General features: G+C 39.0%; 1 protein-coding gene across 4 annotated transcripts in view; it reads right to left on the reverse strand.

Moving 5' to 3' along the window:
* The window catches only part of LOC120539110 (macrophage mannose receptor 1-like), a 98,403-nt gene that overhangs the window by 6,193 nt on the left and 78,264 nt on the right, over positions 1-13,946 (reverse strand). For all 4 annotated transcript variants that reach the window (XM_039768874.1, XM_039768873.1, XM_039768878.1 and 1 more), the window contains one exon: positions 6,577-6,915. In XM_039768874.1, coding sequence (XP_039624808.1) covers positions 6,577-6,915 — 339 coding nt within the window. The remainder of the gene's footprint in view (positions 1-6,576; positions 6,916-13,946) is intronic.

Genomic DNA, 13,946 nt, shown 5'->3' on the forward strand with positions numbered 1-13,946 from the left:
ACACATTGTATGCGGGACAGGAGATGTCTAACCTGTCTAGAAATAGGGCATCAGCGGAGAGACTGCCCCAAAGCCATTATTGCACAAAACGTTAGCTCATCTGATCAGGGAAACTAAGTTGCTCACACTCAGGAGGGGACAGTGTGAGTAAAAATGTTGAAGCCCTCAACCTTGATGAAGATGTGCAGTTTGTGTATACAAAGTGCCTGAAATCTGCCCCACCTGGGAGTACTGTACTGTTTCAGAACATGATTAGACTTGATAAAGCTGACAGTCTGTTTTATACCAGTGCACAGGTGGGTGATAAAGTCTCATTACAAGCGTTGCTCGACACCGGCTCTATGGCTTGCACCATTAATGAGGAAGCTGAGCAGGTGCTAAAGAATGCTGGATTGGCACTGGAGATTGACAATATCCAGACTGATGTTGTGCTCATTGGCTGTGGTGGAGTTGAGGTTAGGCCCAAGTGCATTTACAACTTAATGATGGAGGTGTATGGATGTGCATTCAGTGTGCCTGCCCTGGTTGTCCCTGGGCAACAGACCAGCTTATCCTGGGCACAAATGTTATAAAGCACCTTCTAAAGTGGTTCAAGCAGTCTCCCAGTTCTGGCATGTTGTAAGCAAACCTGAGTCCGCTAAAGCACCTGAAATAGTGCAGTTTCTTAATATGCTGTCTGGCATTAGCAGGTGGAGAGGTGAGACAATCCCAGAGGCTATTGGAACCGCCAGGTTGGCGCAGGCAGTGACTCTTCTCCCTAAACAAGAACACCTGGTTTGGGCCAAATTACCTGCAGCCTCACCTCTTTCTGAGGGCAGTGCCATTTTGATTGAACCATCTAAGGCACAAACTCACAAGAAAAGCATCATTGTCTGCAGGTCGGTGTGCTCCATGAGTGGTGATAAGTGGGTCCCAATAAGAATTTTGAACACCTCTGACAAACCAATCATCTTAAAGCGCAACACCAAGGTTGCAAATGTGTCACCCTGCATTGCTGTTGAAGATTTGGATGTGACCACTGGACAGACACCAGCAGAGGAGCTTGAGCTGCAGAGTCAGACGCTGTGTGATGAAGTGGCCAACAAGCAAGGTGACCCTCCTTGTCCCAGTTTTCACGATAGCCTACATAAGTTGGGGTTGGAAGATCTGGATATTGACTCCTGTGAGGTGTCCCACCACTGGAAATCTCAGTTGCTGCAGCTAGTGCAAAAGTATGAGGATGTGTTCTCAAAGAGTAAGCTTGACTGTGGGATGGCTAAAGACTTTGTTCACCACATCCATCTGTCTGATGATCGACCCTTCAGACTTCCATATCGACGTGTCCCACCAGGGCAATATCATAAGCTCCGTCAAGTGCTCACAGAGATGGAAGAGCTTGAGATCATCCGCAAGTCTAACAGTGAGTGGGCCTCCCACTAGTGCTTGTTTGGAAGAAGAATGGTGATCTCAGGATATGTGTGGATTATCGCTGGCTGAACACGCGCACAATCAAGGACGCACATCCCTTGCCACACCAGTCTGACTGTCTTGCAGCTCTAGGAGGGAGCGCCATCTTTAGTGCCATGGACCTTACCTCTGGCTTTTATAACATCGCAATGGCAGAGGAACACAAAAAACTTACAGCTTTCACCACACCTATGGGGCTGTATGAATTTAACAGGCTCCCAGGGCCTCTGTAATAGCCCTGCAAGCTTCATGCGCCTCATGATGGGTATTTTGGTGACCAGAACTTCCTGACGATGCTCTGTTACTTGGATGATGTACTAGTGTATGCACCCAATGAAGCCGAAGCCCTCAAGAGGCTGGAGATGGTCTTCAGCAGGCTCCATGCTCATGGACTGAAACTGGCCCCAAAAAAATGCCAGCTACTCAGAAGAACTGTGAGGTTCTTGGGGCATATCGTGGATGAAAGTGGTGTCTCAACTGACCCTGACAAGGTCAAAGCTATCGCTGCTATGACAGAGGCTGACCTTATGATGGAGGATGGCTTAACGCCATCACAGAAGAAGATCAGGTCATTCTTGGGCATGGTCATGTACTATCAGCAGTTCATCCAAGATTGTTCCAGTATAGCCAAGCCCTTGTTCGCCCTGACTGCTGCACCTAAGGGGAGGAAAGGGAATGCACGAGGTGCTGCTTCGTTCAGGAAACTACACCCAAGTGACTGGAGGCAGGAGCAGCGTGACTCATTTGAACAGTTAAAATCTACTCTCTTGGACTCTGTTGTCCTCGCACACCCTGATTTTAGTCGACCATTCATCTTGTCCACTGATGCCTCGCAGGATGGATTAGGGGCTGTGCTATCTCAGGTCCAAGAGGGTGAAAGTAAAGCACGCCCCATTGCCTTTGCCAGTAAGGCTCTCACCCGTGCTCAGAGCAACTATCCAGCGTACCGTCTAGAGTTTTGGCACTGAAATGGTCTGTTTGTGATAAATTTAGCCATTGGCTAAAGGGACACAACTTCACCGTCTGGACAGACAACAATCCGCTAACCTACATCCTCACAAAGCCCAAACTCGATGCATGCGAGCAGCGATGGGTAGCAAAACTGTCCCCATACAACTTCGACATCAAGTACATCTCTGGTAGTAAGAACATTGTTGCAGACGCCCTAAGCAGGCAGCCCTTTGTCCAAAATCGTGTTTGCCAGAGGCTCATTAAAGAGCCGTACAAAGCACTGTTAGAGGAGTCGGAGCAGGTTAGAGAGGGCATGGTCCAGGAGGCATTTAGAGTCAGTGCTAACAACCAGAGTATCAAGTGCTCATTCCCACCTGAGAGCCTTAGACATTGCTCTATGACAAGCGGTGAAGTGTCTGCGGTCCTTTCAGGTCATATGGAATGGGACCAAGGAGCCAACCAAAGGGTGGTCACTTGGTTGGCTCAAGACCTGGAACAGCTAATCCCACCTGGCCAAGATGCTTTGCCCGTCTTCTCACTCCAAGAGCTCCAGGATGAGCAAAGGAGAGATGCTATATTGTCCCAGGTCATCCCATTTGTCACCCGAGGGAGGCGGCCGTCAAGGAGAGAAAGGGCTGTACTATCGCTGAAGGTTCTTAAGACTCTGAAACAATGGGAGAAACTGAAAATGCTTGATGGTATCCTGTACAGAGTATGTAAAGACTCAGTGACTGGGAAGAAGCGCCACCAGTATATGACACCTTCCTCCTTAGTCACACATGTTCTTCGTGGTGTCCACAATGATGCCGGTCATCAGGGTCAGAGTAGGACACTGTTCCTGGCAAGGCAGAGATTTTTCTGGAGTACCATGGAGTACGATGTCGTAGACTATGTCAAATGCTGCAAACGCTGTGTAGTCAGCAAGACCCTGGAGCCAGAGGGAAGAGCCCCACGCGAAAGTATCAAGACTACGTACCCTTGAGCTGGTTTGTCTGGACTTTTGGTCTGCCGAGGACTCCAGAGGAAGGAGTGTGAATGTATTGGTGGTGACAGACCACTTCACCAAGATGGCCCATGCTTTCTGCTGCTCAGACCAGTCAGCAAAACAAGTTGCGCCAGCTCTGGGATAGATATTTTTGTGTCTATGGATTCCCCAGAGGATCCATTCAGACCAAGGGCGAGTTTCGAGAGCCAACTGATCCAGGAGCTGTTACAAATTGCAGGTGTGAAAAGTCAAGAACAACACCTTATCACCCAATGGGGAATGGCCACACTGAGAGATTCAATAGAACCTTAGGGAACATGATCAGAGCCTTACCGCCCAGGGATAAGATTAAATGGCGCAAATGCTGCAGACATTGACTTTCGCATATAACTGTACAGCTCATGAGTCAACTGGGTATGCTCCCTTCTACCTCATGTATGGGCGGGTCCCTAGACTGCCGGTAGATGTTATGTTCCACAATGTGGAGAGGAACAGTGATATCATTGACTATGATAGCTATGTCAGGCGAATGAGGGATGACCTCAAGGAAGCTCTCATCTTGGCCCAAGTCAACACTGAATCCAGCCAGCGGCGCCAGGCAGACTTGTACAACATGAAGACAAAAGGTGCAGACATTGAGGAAGGAGATCGAGTTCTCTTGGCAAACAGAGGTGAACGTGGTCGCAGGAAGTTGGCTGACAGATGGGACTCTACACTGTACACTGTGGTCTCTAAAGATTCAAAGTGCCATACATACCACATCAAAAACACCATCAATGGACAGGAGAAGATTGTTCATAGGAATTTGATCCTGCAAGCTAGCTTCTTGCCAGTGGTATTCGAACAGGAAGTGGAGCCTTCCTTTGATAGTGGCTCTGAACCAAGTTGGGACCAGTGTGATGTGGATAGAACTGCCTCTGTGACTGGATCAGAGTTTGACCCAATAGAGCGTACTACCAGTTGGGTAGCAGAGACTTTAGTTCCTCCGAAAGAGAATGTGCATCATCTGAATCTCCTGAAGTATCCACTGAGAATGCTGTGCCAGAGGCTGACAACACCCAAGCAGACAGTAGTGATAGTCATGCTGGACCATGTGTCGATAGTCATAGTGTTGGGGTTGAGACAAACAGGGCCAACAACAGTGAAACGGATAGTTTGCATGGTGCAGAAGTGCCAGAACCGAACCACAGTCATCCTGAGGACCAAGTAGCTAGAAGATCGATGTCAGAAACCACTTTGAGACACGATAGAGCACCAAGTAGCACAGTAGGGCACATCAGAACAAGAGTAGGAAGGATAGTAAAACCAGTTAACAGATTGATTCAGAACATGACGCAGAGAAACAAACAAGCTAGTGGTGGTGTTAGTGGGTTAGCCAAAACTTTATTTTTGTGAACAATCGTCAGTTATCCTATTGGAATAGTTCTAAGTTAATTAGCAATGTGTATAATATGTATAATTCTGTTAAGTAAGTTCAATGTTGGAGTAACAGTCATTTATTCATTAAGATGAGATTGTGTATAAGGCACTTTCTTATGCAAGTGAACATTGGAAGTCTGGCCAGCTTCCTTTTGACACTTTCCCTTTTGGTTGGGAGACGGGTTTTGTCGCACGTAAGAGTACTGTGATGTACTGTGAGAAAATAATGACATGTTATGTTACTGTTATTTAGAACTCTGCCATTGCCTGACCCTCAGTGTTTTGAGAAGTTCAGGGGGGAGTATGTGGCTGAGTTAGTTTGTTTTATTGTGAACATTCTCAAAACTTTTTTTTTATATATACTGAACTTCTTTTGTTTTATATATATTGTAAATTTTATTTATTTTTGAATGTAATCATTGTATCTGTTGTATATAGTTCCTATTTGTCTGTTGTAGCGGGGGGGTCACTTTAATTGATGCATCACCCACGGGACGCGCATGTAGCGTACAGCAGACTCCTGGCAAAAGCTGGATGACGCTTTTGCAGGAGACCGAGAGCGCCTGACGTTGCATGTGCTGACTGTGCCCTTTACTGCTTGTCTTGTAGAAAAAAGCTGGATGACGCTTTTGTAGAATAAACGGCAGAATTCGGGTATTGCTGTGTCTGTCTTCTTCCAAATCACCAGCAGCCATTCTAAAGCCGCTACATTAGCACACAATTCTGAGGCTGAATTTCCTCTCTAGTGATAGTTTTTAGGTTCATTTCCTCAAGTATTTACTTATATAGAGCAGAAGATCAAAAAGTTTGAAGATAGTTGTTATGTAGTTATTGGCAATTGAGACCTGAAAACCTGAAAGTAGGCTGCTGTTGATACTATACATGCTGCATGTAACCTGTTGGATCTATCAGCTGTGCATTTTTTGTATCTGCCATAATATTTTTTCCTATAATACTGAACAGTTTTTATAGGTACATTCAACATTCAATTGTAATTTTGTTAGCTCTTTGCAATGGCTTGTTACGATGCATACATTTAATAATACCATATAAAATAAGTAAATATTGATTTAGAAGTTCTGAGGTAAGTAAGACATAAACTTAAAGATAAGGTAGTAATTAATACGGATAATGGCACCCGCGAGGTGCGAAGTGTGGAATGTTGCTAGCACATGTAATCAAGAATTTCACTGTCAGTATTATCTCTCTGAGCATATGCATGGCCAACATAATTCATTTTGATGATAACCTCAACTTTCCTGAATTTGAAAAATGGAAGAGAAAGGGAAGAGATTTTGATGTTATAGAAATAATATTATTATTATTATTTTGAAAGTATAATTTCCTGTGTTTATCCTTTGTAAATCCTTTAGAAAAAAGGGGAGCCAAAATGATTTTTAATAACCCTTTATTTATAAACCACTGTAGTTTGAAACCATCTGATATAATTAGTACCTTTTTAATCACTGATATAATAATTGTTTCTCAATTTTTTTTAATGTAATGCATTTGAAAATGCATTATGAAAATGCTTATTTTCGTATTATTTTCTTAAATGTACCTTCTGATCAATATGACAACATTCAGGGTCAGTGAGTAATGCAATATGGTACAATAAATACTCCCAATAGATTTACATTATATCAATATCAGGAATGCACAATGAATGACAATTTTTACTTTTGTGCATTTATCTCAATATCGCCTATTAATCAATATAGAATGATGTGTGAAAAACAACATTTTAACTTTATGAAGTAAATAGAGAACCTTACTTTGGGAGCAAAAGAAGGAATAATTGGATTTGCAGTCCTCGTTTCTCAATTTCCCATTTGTATTCACCTTCATACATGTTTCTTGGTGATGAAAGTTATCTGGTTCTTGGGGTTGCCAGTTCTGATAGGATGGTGTTCTACCATCAGACCACTTCCTTGCACCAATAAACAGGCCAATCCAAAAGGGAGCGCTTTGTGATCTGTTCCTTACCTCCTCATTTTCAGTCTCATTTCTTATACTGACCAGGTCTGTGTAGTTCACTCGACAGTAATTCTGAGCATTGCTCCAGGTCATATTCTCACTTATCCAGAAGTATGTGCGATTAATGTTGGTAGAATCTGTTAAAACAAAGTGTAAACAGTGTAACAAAGTTTCTGGTTGTGGTAGTCTACTTCATATCTAATGTTTATTCTAATGTTTATTCATTATGACTTTGAAATAGTATTAAATGGGAAAAATGTATTAAAGACGCTGCTTGAAGATATTAACCTTTTATGTTTACATGTGAAAGCTGACTTTAGTCAATAGAAAAAGTCTACATAATTATTATTAAGATGACGATAATGATAATACTTCTCAAACTGACAGTGAGAGGTATCATCCAAGCTAGAAAACCTTGATTTGCTTAACATTAACGAGGAACTGGGGGAAACCGAGAAGAGAATCAAGCAATAAAATTTATTCTGATTTTGCAAATAACCATACACACATAGCTGTAATGATAGACTACAAAAATCATTAAATAATAACAATTTTTGCACCACCTCATGGAAGTGTTAGGTTATGCTTTAATACTAAATCTTCAGACCAGTTTTAAAGAATTGAGGCAAAAAAGCATTGTTCCATATTTGCTGGAAGATTGTGATGAATTATAAGGGCTAGTGTATTTAAAAGCTCTGCTTTGTATTATGTGTTGGAAAAAAATCTATGGAAATAGGACATTTGGTATGCAATGCACATGCCTAAATCTTACACTAGAAGGTTACTCCATTCCAACTCTTAAAGCAAAACATGGACTTGCTTAGTCTGAATATGTGGGCATGTTTGTAGGAAAATGGAAGAAAAGAAGAGTAAGGGTCTAAGTAGAATGTGATCAAAGTCACTTGCTTCCTCAAATTGATGAATACAAGAGCTGGTGGTTATGGCTAGATTTTTACATTGGCTATTTATGCATTGGTTAATTTGGGCTGCAGTCTGGGACTCTACTGTTAACAGAGGCCCTGGATATAATCAAGATGTATGAAGAATATTTGCTCTTTGTCTTTCATGAAAATATTTCTGCTTCTCTACTTGCTGATGAAGTCCACTTCAACCCCCATTATTGTTTAGATAAGTTGTCAGCTAGCCACACACACACCATCATCATCCCCAGGGAGTGTGTCTGTTGTAATCGCATTTGCAATAGCTGGAAAGCTGAATACAGGCTGACAGAGCATAAAGTGTATGAAGAAAGCGAGTTACTGTGTTGTAATAGTGACAGTCCTTCAGAATGGTCCATGGCAGCATTGTAGATACTAGTGTCAATGACAGTGAAGCACACAAAGGTGACGATTTTGAAGAAACTGTAAACTGAAACAACTTCTAAATGTGCTTAGTGTAGCAAGAGCTCTGGGCAACTTTAAAGTTGTTTACTGATCTTCAGAGCACAGGAGAGACTTATCACTTAGAGATAGTCTCTTACAGAATTTCAGTCTGCTTATAAGTGACAGTGTATTAAATGTAATTGTGACTGAGTCCAACATACTTTACTTTTATATATATATATATATATATATATATATATATATATATATATATATATATATATAGTTAAAAAAATGTTTTAGCAAATGATCTTACAGATATAAGTATAATGATAAACACAAGAAACAAAGAGGAAATACACAGCCAAAAAAAACAGCAACAATTTTGAAAATGTCTGCTATTGCACCATGAGAGCAGCCACAAGTCATGGAATTAAAGAACGGGTTTAATTAACAACAAGATTCGGAGCCTAATTAAGCGACTGGTTGGGGTGAAATTGGTTGGAGTTTGAGACCCTGATCTGGTTGGTCTTCTGCTGGCTCACTCACTTCACATTTAATTTCTGTATAAGGAAAGAAATGAAGCAGATGAAGATTCTCTATTTCATTGTTTGCTTTTGTATTCATTTTTTTCACTGCTCATCAGTCCTTTTCTTTACTGTTTGTTAATTAAAGCTCTTAATTTGCACATTTTGTAATCTGGTTTATAGTAGAGCACTTGTAATCCTTACATAATGATGAAAAATTTTCTGAATAATTTTACAAATATCTAATATTGTTAATGCTCACAGTTTACAATCCCAACTTGCAATAGTCATAATTACTAAATTAGTTTCTTTGTGAAGAAAGCTTGGCATATATGATGATAGTAATAAACTATATTATCTCTGTGGTTTGTAAATTACAGAGCTCAGAAATGCACCCATGGGTACAAGTTTAAGAAATGAGTGTCACTATAAACTGATGGCGCACAGTAACACACTTAAACTTTTAATGGCTACTTGTTTGAATGTTGGAACTTCAGTATTACACAGTCTGAGATATTAGGCTGATCCGCTGCTTGTGGCAACATTTAGACCATCAGCATGGATGAAAGTTAACTAAATTCTAAAAGTTGCATAGTAACCAGGAATATGGTATTTTGTTATAATGAAACAGTCTAAAAAATAATGTAAGAGATTATTAGTTTGAAACAAAGAATCACCTTTTTCCTAACAAGCTAATTGGTCATTAAAGACTTTGACTTCTGCATAAGCTGATATAAATATCAGCCTGTAATAGACGGTTGCCTTAAATACTCATATTTTTAAACTTTTTTGTTTCCTTAATCAAAGTTTGGCCTAAATTTCATACATTTAATATTTAAACTACTTTGGCTTGGCTGTTCTTCAGCCAAAAAAATAAAGAAATATAAGTGCTCAATCTCTCAAAAATGTTTTTGATTAACATACTGTAGCTGTGTATGCAGTGTTTCAGTTTTGTTTGTAATTATCATTTGGGCCTGCAGTTGTTCTATACACTACATCAGCGGTTCTCAAGTAACAAAAAGGGGGCGCGAAGATGTGTAAAAAGAAAACAAGAATCGAAAATATGAAAAATACATCTACTGGAACCAAAACAAATTAACTTAAACAACATTCTTATACTAGAAAAATAAATACAGAGTTAGATAAATGTCGATAAAAGTTAAGTAGATATAATAAAATATGCATCTATGATATATCGTTAATTAAAAAAAAAATTGGTATTAGTGGGCTCCTTTCAAAAAAACGTTAGAGGGGCGCAATTAAAACTGTTATGAAAACTTAGGTTGCAAATACTTAAAGGTTGAGAAACGCTGCATTACATTAACATTAAAATATTTTCACCTTTATAGCACATAAAAGGTTTCTGTTGATTGCAGTCTGAATCAATCCAAGAGCCATCTGTCTGGAACACAGTACAAAGAAGTTATGTGTCCAGTTTGCATAGGCGACAGGATCTCTTTTGGACCAGTACCAGTGGTTAGTTTCATGCCAGAGACCAATCCAGCTGTTTTCTTTTGACATATTAAGCAGCTCCAAATTTACTGTTTCTTTCTCAACTGTCACCAGGTCAGTGTTGTTGGCTCTGCAATACTTCTGAGCATCATCCCAGGACATTTTGCATTGGCACAAAGTAATATGAAGTGGAAATATTAGTTCCTGAGAAAAAACAGGCATAAATACAAATATTAAACTTTTAATTACGTGCTTGGATGTAACTTCTTTAGTTAATTGAATACCATCTTTAAGTGACAATAATGTTGCTAAAACATGAGATAACCAAGAATCTTACTGTTGGTACAGAAAAAGGTCCAAATGTCATTGCAGTTAGCATCATTCCATCCTTTTCCTTCATAGTTATTTACCACACACTTTTCAGCATGATTGTAATTGTCTGGATTACCACTAGTCCAGTTTAGAAATGTTGAATTCCCTCCATCAGACCACTTCCAAGGGATGTTGAACAGACCAAACCAGAAGTTGTCCCCCTGTGCTTTCTTCATTATCTCCTGATTTTCACTCTCATTTCTTATACTGACCAGGTCAGTGTAGTTCACTCGACAGTATTTCTGAGCTCTGCTCCAATCCATCTGCACATTTATCCAGAAATATGTTTCCATGATGTTTCCAGTCTCTATAAATAGGGAATATAGAATTTTATTTGCAAGAAGGACAACTAATAAAAGGAATTAAAACACTGTGAACATATGTCAGCCTGTAAAACTTGAAAGTAATCTTTTGAAATAAGGGACATGAAGATAGGCATTTTGAAAGAAATAGAGCTGGCATTAACAGAGCCATTCAGAAATATGACGTTGGGAAAAGTCTCTTTGTTAACGAAAAAGTAAGCGCAACAACAACTTTAAAACTAAGGATATTTTCAAATAAACCTGCAATAGTTAAGTTTAATATAAGTATATTGATATAAGGCAATAAAATAATGAAACAGTATTTTATAATAGCTAGATTACATTTATTTATGCATTTGTTTCATAACTTATTGACTCCTTCATGCATACACAAATGCATTTCCATAGAAAACAAACCAAATCCCCAATACAAGTTCTTGAAATGGAAGCAGAGTTGTGCAGCTGGCAATGAGACCCCTCTCTGTCACATAGACCAATCGCAACCCACTAACTAACAATAGGACATCAGCTGACACCATTTTTACATTACATATATTGGAAAGTGGTGCTTGTGTAAGTTCTTTCACCAGTCACATATTTAGTCTCTTTTTGAATTATGGTATGTGATATTGTAAAATGTTTCCTCCGGTTACTTTAGTTTCCTCCCACAGTCCAAAGACATGCAGGTTAGGTGCATTGGCGATCCTAAATTGTCCCTAGTGTGTGCTTGGTGTGAGGGGGTGTGTGTGTGTGCCCTGTGGTGGACTGGCGCCCTGCTTGGGGTTTGTTTCCTGCCTTGCGCTCCGTGTTGGCTGGGATTGGTTCCAGCGGACCCCCGTGACCCTGTAGTTAGGATATAGCGGGTTGGATAATAAATGGATGGATGGATATTGTAAAATACAATTTTATGTACACAACTAATTTGTGATATTTTTAAAATATGACTCATTATTACAAAAACGTAATAAACAAAAATGTAATCTCTCTATCTTTGATGTACGGTAGTAAATAAACAAAATTAAAAATGCTTCAACCTTCTGAATAGTTAACTAGGTTCCCTGAACACACGTGAATGTCACAACATGTATGTACATTTTTAACTTCGTTCAGATTTGTAGAGATATCCAGTATTGAAAAATAGGAAGGCATTCATTCTTAATGTTTTCTTTTTTTCCCCAGCAATAAATTATCAAACTTATATAGCCAGAATACAGATTCATTTGACTTACAATATACTGCATGGGTTTCTGCTTTTCTCTGCTGTGAACTTCTATCAATTCCCTTATTGTAGTAAAAGATGGTGGATGATTCCTTGCAAGATGAAAACCTAACAAAGTTTTTAACTTTACGTTTATGTTTCACTTGATCTGCTGTGTTTTGCTTATGTTCCCACTGCTGCCTCATAAATCTAGATCATTTAATCAAAAATCTGCTCAAAATCTGTGTAGGGCCTGCTTGCTCTCCCCATTAAAGAGTGTTTTTTTTTTTTTTTAATACTCCTGTTTTTCTCCAACATTGCAAAGTCATAAGTATTAAGTCAACTGCCATCTCTATATTAGCTTCATATGATTGAGTTTATAAATGTGGCCTGTAATGAAACCCTGAGTATTGAGTTAAACCCTGAGCTGCTCTCAATGGTACCTGGATAAGGTCAGGTCCCTACAACCCTAAATTGGATTCTGTGAGCAATGGATGAAAAAGTGCATTTCATTAACTCTGAATTGCAGGCCATGTAGAAATAATTTTTATTTCCATACTGCCATATTACCAATTAGGTGACATTATCCTGTTGTGGTAAGGCTGTGTACTCTCTGCTACTGGCTATAATTTGAAAGAAAGTTTATTTTAGAAAAACGGTAAACATGGAAGAATGTTTTTTTTGGGTCTTGTGTGGAATGTGTGTGACATTTTATTATTTGTCAGAAATGAAAGAAAATTTAGATTTGGGTAATGCATGTGTGCTTTTTAATATTTATAAATAAAATATAATAAAAAAATTCTGGGTGAGATTAAATGATGTGAATAGGGTACATTTTTGGTTTAAATCAACCTTTATCATTTCACTTTAATAACATTATACTTATTACAGATACTTAACTGTTGTAGCACATGAAAGGTTTATTTTTATCACAGACTGAATCACTCCAAGATCCATTGGACTGAGTAAAAGCACAGAACAAGTCTCTGTCCCAGTTTGAATATGTAAGTTCTTCCCGTTTGACCAGTGCCAGTTGTCACTATCACAATGCAACCCAATCCAAAATTCTTTGTTTTCTGTAATGCTTAAAAGTAGCCGAATATCTTCTTCTTTATAAACAGTTACCAAATCTGCAGCTGTATTCCTGCAGTAGTTCTGTGCTGCAGTCCATGTCATGTTATTCTGCACAAAATCATGGAGTGCAACATTGTAGGACACAGCTGAGCTGGACCCTAAAAATAAAACATTCAAAAGTAAGACCAAATTTTAATACTTGATTTCAATAGTCAGGATCTTCTGACAACTGCCCACATTGCAAACCTTTACCTTGAGCCTAACCTTAAATTATAAATGGAGTAGAAGGTGAGAACCAGAAGTAAATACAAAGGAAACTAACACGCTGGTGAGGAGTGCAATCGCTTTGCCAACCCAGAGAGGTAAACTTCCCTATTTCCAAAGTTAAATGATCCTAATCCTAAATTCAGTGCCAGATTGTTTAGGATGCTTTATTAACCAATACACTTAAATAATTATAATTTATTTCCAGTTTTGTTTTTTAAAAAAAATTTCTTATAGAATAAAGAAATAACCACAGTTGCTAAGGCAGCTTATTATGACCACTGTCAGGGCCAAGAGACTTCCAGAATCCTCCTCAGAACAGTTAGAGAGAAGGACATTTTCACTTTTTTTTTAAATTTTTTGAATTTATTAAAATCAAACAACATTCCATACAAGCAATTCTATTTTTTACAAAACTAGGTTCAAATCACTTCAACCCTCACCCATGAAAAACAGAGCTAGGCCAAAATAGTGAAACTGTAATAGTAGAAAAGATAAGTAAGTAAATAAATAGAATAAAAAAAGTGAAAGAGAATCCACTTCCTCAATTTAAATGCTTATTCTAAAATATTATTAATTAGATTCTGCCAGGTTTTAAAAAAGTTTTGCACAGATCCTCTAAGTGAGTATGTTATGTTATGTTAGGTAGAATGCCCA

Source organism: Polypterus senegalus, chromosome 11 (assembly GCF_016835505.1).
Source record: "Polypterus senegalus isolate Bchr_013 chromosome 11, ASM1683550v1, whole genome shotgun sequence".
In the NCBI taxonomy this organism is placed as follows: Eukaryota; Metazoa; Chordata; class Cladistia; order Polypteriformes; family Polypteridae; genus Polypterus; species Polypterus senegalus.